Source organism: Sus scrofa, chromosome 11 (assembly GCF_000003025.6).
Source record: "Sus scrofa isolate TJ Tabasco breed Duroc chromosome 11, Sscrofa11.1, whole genome shotgun sequence".
In the NCBI taxonomy this organism is placed as follows: domain Eukaryota; kingdom Metazoa; phylum Chordata; class Mammalia; order Artiodactyla; family Suidae; genus Sus; species Sus scrofa.
This window is the reverse complement of record NC_010453.5, coordinates 64598800-64613544: the sequence shown is the minus strand read 5'-3', so window position 1 is coordinate 64613544 and position 14745 is coordinate 64598800. Positions and strand designations below refer to the sequence as shown.

The 14745-nt window shown below is 42.9% G+C and overlaps 1 protein-coding gene across 1 annotated transcript in view; it reads right to left on the bottom strand.

The window, feature by feature from the left end:
• The window catches only part of LOC102167784 (multidrug resistance-associated protein 4-like), a 172357-nt gene that overhangs the window by 32371 nt on the left and 125241 nt on the right, over positions 1-14745 (bottom strand). Inside the window, 1 exon segment of the mRNA XM_021065399.1 lies at positions 4387-4476. Within this exon segment, the coding sequence (XP_020921058.1) occupies positions 4387-4476 (90 nt within the window).

The following is a 14745-nucleotide window of genomic DNA, read 5'->3' as shown; positions in this document are numbered from 1 at the left end:
TACTCAGCCATTAAAAAGAACAAAATACCAGAATTCTTAGCAACATGGATGGACCTAGAAACTATCATGCTAAGTGAAGTCAGCCATACAATGAGACACCAATGCTTCCACTGACATGTGGAGTCTGAAAAAAGGACAGACGGAACTTCTTTGCAGAACAGATGCTGACTCACAGACATTGAAGTACTTATGGTCTCTGGAGGAGACAGTTTTGGGGGTGGGGGGATGTGCTTGTGCTGTGGGATGGAAATCCTGTTAAATCCGATTGTTATGATCATTATACAACTACAGATGTGATAAATTCATTTGAGTAATAAAAAAATAAAAATTAAAAAAAAGAAGGTCTTTTAGTATTTGTTGTAAAGCTGGTTAAGTGGTGGTGAATTTTCTTAGATCTTGCCTATTTGTAAAGCTTTTGATTTGTCCTTCATATACAAATGAGAGCCTTGCTGGGTAAAGTAATCTTAGTTGGAGGTTTTTATCTTTCATCACGTTAAGTATATCGTGTCACTCCCTTCTGGCCTGCAGAGTTTCTGCTGAAAAATCTGCCGATAACCTTATCAGGGTTCCCTTGTATATTATTTGTTTCTTTTCCCTAGCTGTTTTCAATATTTTCTGTCTTTAATTTTGGTCAATTTGATTAATATGTGTCTCGGGGAGTTCTTCCTTGGGTTTATTTTATATGGTATTTGTTGTACCTCCTGGATTTGAATGAGTGGTGCCCTTCCCATTTTAGGGAAGTTTTTGGTTATTATCTCTGAATATTTTTTTCTGTCCCTTTCTCTCTCTCTTCTCCTTCTGGCACCCCTATAATAAGGATGTTGGTCCATTTAACGTTGTCCCAGAGTTCTCTGAGACTCTTTTCATTTCTGTTCAATTGTTTTTCTCCTTTCTGTTCCACATCAGTGATTTCCACTAATCTGTCCTCCACCTCACTTATTCGTTCTTCTGCCTCCTGTATTCTGCTGTTAGCTGCTTCTAATGAATAATTTATTTCAGTTATTGTATTTTGCATCTCTTCTTGCTTAAGTTTTAAATCTTGTATTTCCTTGCTCAATGTTTGCTCTAAAGTAACAATCGTTGCCTCCATTTTATTTCCATTGTTTCATCATCTTCCGCATCATCAGTCTAAAGTCTTTTTCTTGGAGGCTGATAATCTCCAGATCACTTAGCTGTTTTTCTATGATTTTGCTTTCTCCCCCATCTCAGTTATAGTTCTCTACGTTTTCATTTTTATAGGTTTTTGGTAGAAGGACCTTTTTGCAGAGAGTAGAGTTGTGGGCTCTTTTACTTCTGTTGTCTGCCTCCCCTTGTGGCTGAAGTTGGTACAGGGGCTTGCTTCTTGATGGGAGGGACTGGTGCCTGCCCACTGGTGGGTAGGCCTTTGTCTCTGGGTGAGATTAGAGGCAGCTGTGTGCCTGGGGGATCTTTAGGCATCCTGTTTGCTGATGGGTGGGGCTGTGATCCCACATGGATTATTGTTTGGCAAGGGGCTTCTCAGTGCTGATGGGTGGGACCAGATTTTCCCAAAATGGCCACCTCCAGAGAAACATACACTGATGAATATTCCCAAAAGCTTTGCCTTCGATGTCCTTCCCCCACAATGAGCCACAGTCATACCCTGTTTTCCCAGGGAATTCTCCAAGAACTGCAGTCAGGTCCAGCCCAGATTCCTTTGGAGCCTCTGATTTGCTCTGGGACCCAGTGCACATGAAAGCCTGTGTGTGCCTTTCAAGAATGTAGTCTCTGTTTGCCCCAGTCCCGTGGAGCTCCTGCACACAACCCCCAGTGGCCTTCAATGCCAGATGTTCCAGGGGCTCTTTCTCCCAATGCCAGATCCCCAGGCATGGGCACTTGATGTGGGGCTCAGAACTCTCACTCCTGCAAGTGAGTCTCTGTGATACAGTTACTTTCCAGTCTGTGGGCTTCCACCCGGGAGATACCGGGTTTCTTATATCATATAATCGCCCCTTCAACCACTTGATGTGGCCTCCTCTTTGTCTTCTGAAGTAGGATTTATTTTTGAAAGTTTCCAGTGCATTTGGTTGAAGGCTGTTCAGCATTTGGTTCTAATTTTGTTGTTTTTAGGAGAGAAGCTGAGCTCCAGTCCTTCTGTTCTGCCATCTTAATCCTGTCTCTCCATTTTTTTTAAGGTATCACAATTTCACCATTAAATCTACCTTGTGATTTCAAATCAGTGGATAATCCTATTTTTCTTTATATGTGATGGCCTACTTCTCTCCCCACCTTTCTCTTCCAGAATTTCGATTTAGAAAGATTAATAAACTTAAATGAAATATGAGAGGTGCAATGCTTTTCAAGTCAGAGAAGGTGAAGTAACTGGCTCGATTTAGGAGAATAAAAGCCTACCAGTTGCTTGAATGCAGGGTGAGTGTGTAAGGAATGAGTGCTGACATGCCCTCAGGAACCAGAATCACTGGCAGGAAATTGTGAGGCCTCCAAATCCACCCACAGACTTCAGAGCTTTCCCTAGAAGCGTGACACTAAATGCCTAATGCACCAGATCAAAATAAGAATGTGAACAGTCACATGGATTTGTATTTTAAAAACATGTTTTTAAGAAGTAAGCCACACTTGGGAGTTCCTGTTGTGGCGCAGCAGAAATGAATCCAACTAGGAACCATGAGGTTGCGGTTTCGATCCCTGGCCTTGCTCAGTGGGTTAAGGACCCGGCATTGCCGTGAACAGAGGTGTATGCCGGCAGCTACAGCTCCGACTAAACCCCTAGCCTGGGAATCTCCATATGCCATGGGTACAGCCCTAAAAAGCAAAAAAAAGCAAAACAAAACAAAAAACAAAAAAAGAAGCAAGCCATACTTCTCTGAAATAATGAGATCAATAAAATTTAGTAACTTTTTAAAAATTATTATTACTACTACTATTGTTACCATTATTAGTCTTTTTAGAGCTGCACCCGCAGCATATGGAGGTTCCCAGGCTGGATTCAAAAAGGAGCTGTAGCTGCAAGCCTACACTACAGCCACAGCAGTGCAGGATCTGAGCCGTGTCTGTGACCTATACCACAGCTCAAAGCAACGCCAGATCCTTAACACACTGAGTGAGGCCAGGGATTGAACCCACGTCCTCATGGATGCTAGTCAGATTCATTTTTGCTGAGCCACAATGGGAACTCCTAGAAACTTTTTATTAAGTGCTTCTTTTTAAAAGCAAAAAACTGAGCTAGGTCCTCTGGGAAATCAGAACCCAGTCTAAGAGGAGTTCCCGTCATGGTGCAGTGGTTAACGAATCTCACTAGGAACCATGAGGTTGCGAGTTCGATCCCTGGCCTTGCTCAGTTGGTTAAAGATCCAGCATTGCCATGAGCTGTGGTGTAGGTTGCAGACGCAGCTTGGATCCCGCATTGCTGTGGCTGTGGCGTAGGCCGGCAGCTATAGCTCCGATTAGACTCCTAGCCTGGGAGCTCCATATGCCGTAGGAGCGGCCCAAGAAATGGCAAAAAGACAAAAAGCCAAAAAAAAAAAAAAAAAAAAAAGAACCCAGTCTGCAGTTCAGAAGTCTTGATAGAACTTCATCCATCATAGACTCAATTTACAAAACTAGGGTGAATACACTAAATAATCTGTATCAAAATACACAAACCACAGAAAGGTCTACTCAATATTCTGCAATAACCTATATGAGAAAAAGAATAGATATATGTATAAGTAAAAAAATTTTTTAAGAAGTCAAAATACTTTTCATGCAAAGGTGAGGAAATTCAAAAATTCATGTAAAGGGAAACACACACAATTAAACAGAAAATTTTCTAGAAATAAATCTTTGCATATAAAAACTGAGCAAAAGACCCAGGTTCTGTTATCCGCATTCATGCTGCAGCATCAAAATGACATGATTGTCAAAAAATAGTTAACATCACCTCCCAACTACATAACTTACCTTTATAAACACTTACAAAACTTAATGGCTTTTTATTGGTATGATCTCATTTATCTTTCAGGTAATAGTGAAAAAACTACTTTTGTCTCCACTTAGTAGATGCTCCCTAAGACCCGAGGAATAAAGTGAATACTACAGGGTAATTAAGGTAATTAATTTATTGGGTCACTTGGTAGAATTTGAACCCATAATTATATCTTCTAGTTTAGTGCTTTGCTAAGGACAAGATAATGTCTCTGGTTACACTCAGTTCTAGGAATAAAGCTAAAATGAAAACATAAGGCATCATCTTAGTTTTCATCACCATCAATACACACATTTCCATTTACAGGTGTACCCTTGTCATCAATGGTCTCCTGGGAGGTAAATAAAGTCAGTTAAACTCATAAGTCAGTTAAACTTAATCACTGCAGTGCTACCAATGTACATACACTTATACTAACAAGTTAATTACATTTGATAAATTACCTCTTCTAAGGCATTCCACAGTTCCTCATCCGTATGCTCATTAAAGGGATCCAGATTTTTCCTCATTGTTCCAGTGAATAAAACAGGTTCCTAAATACCCCAAAATTGTGAATGTTATTACATTAACTACACTTTTTTATCATGCTAGACTGATTACAGAACAGAATTAAAATACAGAAAACCAAAATTTACCATAATCATTAAAAATAAGGTTGCAAATGCTTATTTACAAAACAGTATCTCTTGGAGTTCCTGTGATGGCTCAGTGGTTAACGAATCTGACTAGGAACAATGAGGTTGTGGATTCGGTCCCTGGCCTTGCTCAGTGGGTTAAGGATCCGGCATTGCCATGAGCTGTGCTGTAGGTCACAGACGTGGCTTGGATCTGGCACTGCTGTGGCTGTGGTGTAGGCCAGCGGCTGCAGCTCCGATTAGACCCCTAGCCTGGGAACCTCCATATGCCACAGGTTTGGCCCTAGAAAAGACAAAAAAAAAAAAAATTATCTCTCAATTTTCCATTGTACAAAGTTGGCTCTAAAATATCTTGCAGACAACTGAACACTAAAAAAAAGAAAGTGCTGAAATGTGTCATCTTAAGAAAAAAGCCGAAGAAGAGAAAAGAACAGCCCATGGCCTGGTGCTAAAAGCCGGACTCCTTCGAATGGCAAACTGCAGTCTCGCCCTGGGAGTGGATGTACTGCCCGGAGCTCTTCCCAACTGGGAATCCAGGTTGCTGTTCACGGGACTCCCCAGTGCTGCCTGGATCTGGACGTAGGTGCTTCCCCAATTTGATGATATATGAATCTCTATCTTTTACTGTTATGCCTTAACCAGTGTCTTAACTGTAGTCTTTTGTTAATTCGATAAACCCTCTAATTCTTGTTAAACTAAGCAAGGAGTGGTTATTTTGCCAGAAAATCCTATGATCCTTGACACCTAAAGTACGGCATTCAAAAAAACATCTGCCTAAACAAAAACATAAGGATATAATTATTTGAGGAGGAGTTTCTGTGGTAGCTTGGTGGAAACAAATCTGACCAGTATCCATGAGGACGCTGGTTTTCGATCCCTGTCCTTGCTCACTGTGTCAAGGATCTGGTGTTGCCATGAGCTGTGGTGTAGGTCGAAGATGTGGCTTGGATCTGACTTTGCTGTGGCTACGGTGTAGGCCAGTGGCTGCAACTCTGATTTGAACCCTAGCCTGGCAATGTCCATATGCTACAGGTGCAGCTCTAAAAATACAAATTATTATTATCATCACTATTATTAATTGAGGAACTTTGCATCAGGAGAGCTAGATAAATTGTCCACTCTGGTCTGATACTAGGAAATACCAGTAGCATGATTAGTTGAGGTTTGTGCCTCAAAGCAAAACTGTTCTATTTTTTCACATTGGCCCTGAAGAATGAACCAGGATATTTTCTACATTGGTTAGCAAGTCTTCTGGGATCTGGAATCTCTCCAGGTGTATAAGTGGGACATCTCCACATGTGCAAAGAGAGTTTCAGATACTGAGGTCTGCGGTACCTCTGTTCATGAGGAGATCACCTCTGATCCTACACCAGCTGACCCCCACATCATCTCAATGGTGCATCAGGATAATGAGCCTCACAAAACCTCATTATTAACTGCAGGGCCAGGGTGACCTGAAACCCACTGTGAGGAGCACCGCACAAAAAAACTATTGTTCCTATTCATCTGCTTTCAGAAGAGACACAAGTAAATCACTCTGGAAACACAAGCCTCCTTCTAGGTTTCAAGACAGGATCTTGCCCATAAGCTCACATAGGCCATTTATGTTTTCTTCTGGAAAGCTCTAGTAACCTAAACCACAAGAACATGGGCAGCAGAGAAGAGCCCAACTGGCTCCTTTCAGTGAAGGGGCAGGACAATGGGACACACGGATGTGGGAACAAAGGAGACCTGACTCTTCCACGAGGGCCCAGGAACCTGTGCAAGGAATCACCAGCCTTAAATCCTCCTGCCTGGCCTTGGGCTGCACTGTTTGTTCCTACTCACTCATAAAAACCCGAGAAGAAAGATGAAGACATTTCCTTCCATAGGCGTGAAGGAGGACACTCGGAGAGCTTCCCGTACTTTCTTTCCCTGTTGTCTTAGTTTGAAGTCTGGTGAGAGAGAAATGAATACAGAAGACACACGCTGTGCCACCACAAAAAGACACAACTCTAAGCAAAATCCAAAATTAAAAAGACATTCCTAAATGTAAGACCAGATACTACAAAACTCTTAAAGGAAAACAAAGGTCACTCTCTGATGTAAACTACAGCATTATCTTCTCAGACACACCTCCTAAAGAAAATAAAAACAAAAATAAACAAATGGGACCTAATTAAACTTAACAGCTTTTGCACAGCAAAGGAAACCATACACAAACCAAAAAGACAACCTAAAGAATGGGAGAAAATAGTTGCATAAGAAGCAACTGACAGGGATCAATCTCCAAAATATACAACCACCTCCTGCAGTTCAATAGCAAAAAAACAAACAAGATAAAAGAAAAAAAATGGGCAGAAGATCTAACTTGATGTTTCTCCAAAGAACACATACAGATAGCCAAAAAACACAAGAAAAGATACCCAACATCTCTAATTACTAAAGAAATGCAAATCAAAACTACTATGAGGTACCATCTTATACCATCCAAAATGCCCATCACCAAAAAGTCTACAAATAATAAATGCTAGAGAGGGTGCAGAGAAAAGGAAATCCTCCTACACTATTGGTGGGGATGTAAATTGGTGGAACCACTACGGAAAATAGTACGGCGGTTTCTCAAAAAATTAAATATAGAACTACCACATGATCTTGCAATCCCACTCACGGGCATCTATCCAAAGAAAACCATAATTCAAAAAGATACATGCACCCCAGTGTTCACTGCAACACTACTTATAACAGCCAAGACAGGGAAGCAACCTCCAAGTCAAGTGACAGAAGAATGGATAAAGAAGATGTGGTATAGGAGTTCCTGTCATGGGGCAGTGGTTAACGAATCCAACTAGGAACCATGAGGTTTCGGGTTCGATCCCTGGCCTTGCTCAGTGGGTTAAGGATCCAATGTTGCCGTGAGCTGTGGTGTAGGTTGCAGATGTGGCTCAGATCCCGTGTTGATGTGGCTCTGGCATAGGCCGGCGGCTACAGCTCCGATTCGACCCCTAGCCTGGGAACCTCCGTATGCTGTGGGAGTGGTCCAATAAATTGCAAAAAGACAAAAAAAAAAAAAAAGAAGAAGAAGATGTGGTATACAGATACACAATGGACTATTACTTAGCCACAGAAAGCATGAAACAGTGCCATCAGCAGCAACATGGATGGAACTAGAGATTATCATTTTAAATAAAGTCAGACAGTGAAAGACCAGCATCATGTGATATCACCTACATGTGGAATCTAAAAAGAAAGGACACAAATGAACTTATTTACAGGACAGAAACAGATACACAGACATTGAAAAACATACAGTTGCCAAAGGGGACAGGTGGGGGGAAGCGAGGGATGGACTGGGGGTTTGGGATTGGCATATGCACACTGAGGTATATGGAAGGACTGGCCATTGGGGACCTGCTGTACAGCACAGAGAACTCTACCCAGCGTCCAGTGATAATCTATGTGGGGAAAGAATCTGAGAGAAATGGATATGTGTATACATATGATGGGGTCACTTTGTTGAACAGCAGAAATTATCCCAACCATGTCAATTAACTACATATAAATAAAATTTTTTTTCTAAATTATGAAGGGAGCTCTCTTTGCACAAAGCTGTTTAAGCGGCCAACATACCTCCAAAGCACCGAAAATCACTGGTCATATGACATTACAAAAGGAATACTGAACTGAGCTGAAAAATCCTGAGACCCAAATGTAAGGTCCCCTTAAAACTCTCAAATTTAGGAGCAAAGACTAAACAACCACTCAGGCAATGGTAAGAGCTCCCTGTCAGGGAAATCACCATCATCTACTTTACATTTTGGAAAAACTTCTCACTCTCTGGAATGAGCAACTCTGTTTCCACAGGCCAGGCAATGGCGCTTCCTTCGGCTTTTCCACGAGGTTTACACAAACGACGTGAGCAGGCGAGGGGAGGCTGGTGCCCACTATTCCCCCCTCCCCTCTGACTCTCCCCACCTTCCCTCAAGGCTCTAAACCAGGGGCCGGATTCTACTCCGGGCCCAGATGTGGGACCCTTCAAGGACTTGTGTTTGAGGAGATGATGGGCCTGAAAAAGGCAGGTTAATGAACCAGCTTTGAGCCCAAATGGGAGAAGGGAGAAGGGTCTCTGTGCTCATAATAAGGACAAGAATGTCTCTTTGCCCATCACAGCTTGTGTGACCTGAACAGTTTTTCCTTCTAGGTTCTTCTCACAGAGCAAGTTCACGTCTTGTAAGGGGTCTAAGGTTTGAAGCATCCACCAGGTTTTCAACATGTATTCTAGAGAGGCGTTACCTAAGCTAATCTACAAAAAAAAAAAAAAAAAAAAAAAAAAACCAAAAAAAAAAAAAACCTTTTTAAATAGCATTTTTTAATTTGTTCCTTCAATTCACAAAAAAAAAGGCTCACAGTATTAGCAGGTTACTGACAGCCATTTTGCTGGTTCAGGAGAACAGGCCAGGGACCCCATTTAAAGTTCAATCACCTGCTTCATAATCGGGGCCTCTCTCTACTGTCACCTCCCTCACCTTCTTCTCTTCAGGAAACTCCCTGAAGAGGATGAAGCTCTGCAAAGACTGGGGACTAAAGGGAGATTCTTTGCAGAAAGAGGAGTCCCTCCTCCTGAGCCCCTGCCAGACGCCTGCAGCTGCTTCAGGCTGAGCTGTGGTCAGAGCCCTCAGACACGCGGCAGGCCGTAAGGAGGTTCTGCTCATTAGCACCAAACCACTGCTGGTGTTCGTAAAAAGAAAAAAAAAATAAGGTTAAGATTTCCCACAGCAATAAGGGCCCTCACTGAAATCTATACTAACAGTCTAAATGGATATATTGGACAAATACAAGTATTTATTTAGCAGTGTTAGATGGAAGAACATAGTTTAATAACTATTTCTCTGTTATGTGCCAAATATGTTTCAAAATCAGTCAAATTTCAATAAAAAGTTGATGGAAAAGAATAACTGATCACAACAGTAACTGACTGAAGCTCTATTTTTCATTAAAGCCAGTAACTTATGAACAATGTCTGTTTTAAAATGTCCATGTGTTTTATGCACAGAGGTCACTTTGGTTTATACTTTCATCACTCGCCCATAAGAAACCATTGTTATCTTCAAAAGGTAATAAAAGTACTTACAGACACTGCAAGGGCAGGTAAAGGTCAAACTAATGATCATTTCTGACAGATATTCAATTACTCACCTCTGAGCAATGAAGTTAATAAACTAATTTCATAAACATCTGCGGGTAGAACACACAGCGTAGACATTTATAGCAGGACACACAACCTTCACATAAATACACACAGTATTTATTGGCCCACACATATTTTTTCTGAAGGAACACAATTAAACTGCATTTACCGGGAGAGGACAAGATGGCGGAGGAGTAGGGAGACACGCTCGCCCTCTCCCACAAACACAACAAAAAAAGCACATCTACAGAATAAATGACTCGCACAGAACAGCAACCAATCGCTGGCAGAGGAACCTAAACTCCAATAACGGCAAGAAGTTCGTGACATTATTGGGCAGAACGGGAGAAAAGAGGAGAGTGAGAGAAGGTGAATCCGAGCAGGACGGGCGCTCCCGAAAGGGAACTGCGGAGGAGAAAGGGATCCCGCACCCTGGAAAGTCACCTACCAGGGGAAAGATCAAACGAACCGGAGGAATCTCCAGAGGCAGAGAAGAGTGTAGCAGTAAGTTGGAGTACGGAAAAGCCCATCAAGAACCCAACGGAATCTCCAGATGCAGAGAAGAGTGTAGCAGTAAGTTGGAGTACGGAAAAGCCCATCAAGAACCCAACGGACCCAATGGCACAGTCACCAAAAATTGAGACGCCTGGGTGGGGGCTGGGCACCGAATCCTCGGCTCCAGAGGATAGTCCCCGGGAAAGGGCCGGGGGACGCCTGGGTGGGGGCTAGGCACCGAGACCTCACCTCTGAAGGTTAGTCCCCGAGAGGGGGCCGGGGGACGCCTGGGTGGGGGCTGGGCACCGAGACCTCGCCTCCGAAGGTTAATCCCTGAGAAAGGGCTGGGGACGCCTGGGGGGAGGCTGGGCACTGAGACCTCGCCGCCGAAGGTTAGTCCCCGAGAGGGAGCCGGGGGACACCTGGGGTGGGGCTGGGCACCGAGACCTCGGCTCCAGAGATTAGTCCCCGGGCTAGGGGGGCGGGGCAGAGCAGAAACTGCTTGGGAGGTCTCGAAACCATTTGACAGTGCAGATTCTGCCTGGGAGACTAGAAAACAAAGCTGTTGCAGAGGAAGGGAGCAATACTCTAGGAGCGGGAAGTGGAAAGCCGCATCAGAGAGAACCTGGGAGAAGAGCCTGGTCTGCGCCCGTGCTGGGGAGGGGAGAGAAGAAGGGGTGGGTCCCCATAGAATACCCCCCACGCCACAGCAAGCTTACAGGCCTGCTAGCTAGCTGAAAGCTGTGCTTCCCAGTGCATCCCCTCCCCCCACCCCCGCCACCCCCTACGCTCTCACGGACCAGGGGCTGCCTGCCATCCAGGAGGGCTGGCTTCAACAATTGCCTGAAGCCTACCACTGCAGGGGCTGTCCCTGCACAGGCCTGCTTGCCCTTTGGAGGGGCTACACTTCCACAGAGCAGCACCAAACACCACCAGCCCCCGAGAAAAGGCCTGCAGCCCAGAAAAGCTAGAACAAGCCTAGCCAGGCCGTGAATAGATCGGCCTAATTCTCGGACGGTTTTTCTGAGTTGGGTTGCCCTGGGGAGGAGCCTCTTGGGTTTCCAATGGCCCTGCTACCCGCCCAAGCCCCTAGGGGATGCTCTAGTGGACCAGCTGCATAGGACTGCCAGCTCCAGGCAGGACCCCCTGCAGCCCAGAAAAGCTGCAACAAGCCTGGCCGAGTCGGGAAAAGATCTCAGACGGTTTTTCTGAGTTGGGCTGCCCTGGGGAGGAGCCTCTTGGGTCTCCAAAGGCCCTGCTACCCGCCCAAGCCCCCAGGGGGTGCCCCACTCCCGTGAAATAACTGCTCAGCACCACCAGCCCCCTGGAAGAGCCCCTGCAGCCCAGAAAAGCTGCAACAAGCTCGGCCAGACTGTGAAAAGATCCGCCTACATTCTCAGGCTGTCCTTCTGAGTTGGGCTGCCCTAGGGAAGAGCCTCTTAGGTTCTCAGTGACCCGGATAGCTGCTCCAGCCCCCAGGGGGTGATGCACCCCTGAAGAGCAGCTGCCCAATACCTCCAACTCCCTGAAAGAACCCCACAGCCTAAAAACACCAGAGCAAGCTCTGCATGACCAAGTGAAATCTGCTACCATTGTGGGGTGGACCTCCCAGTCCTGTCTGCCCTCAGGAAGCCCTCCTTTGCTTCAAAGAAACACTGTTAGCCCCATCAACACTCCAGAAAAGCCACACTGCCTCAAAAAAGATTGATCAACAATGACAGCCCTCAGGAAATATGCCACGGCAGTGACAAGGCAAACACTGCCCAATCACGGAGAGTACAACTCCCTCAGGAGAAAGAAAACAACAAGCAAGATGAAGAAGCTGAGAAACCACCCCCAGTCAAACCAACAGGAGAACTCACCTAAAACAATCAACAATGAAACAGATCTCTGCAGTCAGACAGACCTGGACTTCAAAAGAGAAATACTGAAAATACTGAAGGAATTAAGAGAAGATATGAACAGTAATGCAGATACCCTCAGAAAGGAACTAGAAAATATAAGGAGGAGCCAAGAAAAACTAGAACATTCATTTGCAGAGATGCAAACTGAACTAGGGGCAGTAAAAACCAGAATGAATAATGCAGAAGAACGAATCAGTGATATGGAAGATAGAATAATGGAAATCACTCAATCCGGTCAACAGACAGAAAACCGAATCAAAAAACTGGAAAGCAATATAAGAGACCTATGGGATAATATAAAGCGGGCCAATCTACGCATAATAGGAATTCCAGAAGGAGTAGAAAAAGGTAAGGGAATGGAAAATATATTTGAAAAAATTATCGATGGAAACTTCCCAAATCTAAAGGATACTGGATTCAAGATACAAGAAGCACAGAGGGCCCCAAACAAACTGAACCCAAACAGACCCACACCAAGACACATCATAATAAAAATGGCAAAAGTTAGTGATAAAGAGAGGATCCTAAAGGCAGCAAGAGAAAACCAGAATGTTACCTACAAGGGAACCCCCATAATATTATCAGCTGATTTCTCTACAGAAACACTACAGGCCAGGAGGGAATGGCAAGAGATATTTAAAGTGCTCAAAGGAAAAAATATGCAACCTAGAATACTCTATCCAGCAAGAATATCATTTAAAATAGAAGGGGAAACAAAAATGTTTCCCAACAAACAAAAACTAAAAGAATACAGCAACACAAAACCCAGGTTAAAGGAAATATTGAAAGGGCTTCTCTAAACCAAAAAGAAAGGAAGGAAAGGGAAGAAAAAAGAAAAGAAAAAAAAAAAAAAGAAGAAGAAGAGGAAGAACTAGGACTGAGGAAACCGCAATCAGAGAGCAGTCACTCAAATAAGCCAGCATACAGATGTAATCATGAACATGCTTCAAACAAAATAAAATTAAAAAGAAAAAAATAAAAAAGAGTCATCAAAACCATAAAATGTGGGCAAGGGATGTCAGGAGGTAAATAACCCTTTTTGTTTGTATGTATGTCTCTCTTCTTAATTTTAATATAGTAATGAAGTGTTTGAACTTACAGGACCATCAGGCTAAAACACACAATTATGGGAAGGGGTTCGCATACTTAAAAAACGGCAACCAAAGCTAAAACCAAGTATTGCATTTGCAAAAAATAAAAAAAAAATACACTCAAGCAGATAACAACAGGAGACCATCCAACCAAAAAAAAAAAAAAAAAAAAGAAAGAAAGGAAGAATGGAGAACCATAGAATCAACTGGAACACGAGGTTCCAATGGCAATAAATAATCATCTATCAATTATCACCTTTAATGTCAATGGACTGAATGCCCCAATCAAAAGACACAGGGTGGCTGAGTGGAGAAAAAGGCAAAAACCTTCAATATGCTGCCTACAAGAAACTCACCTTAGGACAAAAGATACATATAGATTGAAAGTGAAAGGGTGGGGAAAAGTATTTCACGCCAATAGACAAGTCAGAAAAGCAGGAGTCGCAACGCTCATATCAGACAAAATAGACGTTAAAACAAAAGACATAAAAAAGACAATGAAGGACATTATTTAATGATTAAGGGATCCATCCAAGGAGAGGATGTTACTATCATCAACATATATGCCCCAAATATAGGAGCACCCAGATACATACACCAAATATTAACAGACATAAAGGGAGATATTGATGAGAATACAATCATAGTAGGAGACCTAAATACCCCCCTCACATCAATGGACAGATCCTCTAGACAGAAAACCAATAAAGCAACAGAGATCCTAAAGGAAACAATAGAAAAGTCAGACTTCATTGATATCTTCAGGACACTACATCCAAAAAAAGCAGAATACACATTCTTCTCAAATGCTCATGGAACATTCTCTAGAATCGACCACATATTGGGACACAAAACTAACCTCAATAAATTTAGGAGCATACAAATTATCTCAAGTATCTTCTCAAACCACAATGCCATGAAATTAGAAACCAACCATGGGAAAAGCAAAGAGAAAAAATCTACTACATGGAGACTAAACAACATGCTACTAAAAAACCAATGGGTCAATGAGGAAATCAAGAAGGAAATTAAAAACTACCTTGAAACAAACGGTAATGAAGACACAACCTCTCAAAATCTATGGGATGCTGCGAAAGCAGTGCTCAGAGGGAAATTTATAGCAATCCAGGCCTTTCTCAAAAAAGAAGAAAGATCCCAAATTGACAACTTAACCCTCCACCTAAACAATTAGAAAAAGAGAACAAAAAAGGCCTAAAGTCAGCAGAAGGAAGGAAATTGTAAAGATCAAAGAAAAAATCAAAAAAATAGAGACTCAAAAAACAATAGAGAAAATTAATAAAACCAAGAGCTGGTTCTTTGAAAAGGTGAACAAAATTGACAAACCCCTGGCCAGACTCACTAAAAAGAGGAGAGAAAGAACCCAAATAACCAAAATTATAAATGAAAAAGGAGAAATCACAATGGATACAGCAGAAATACAAAAAACCATATGAGAATACTATGAACAACTGTATGGCAACAAGTTTGACAATCTGGAAGAAATGGACAA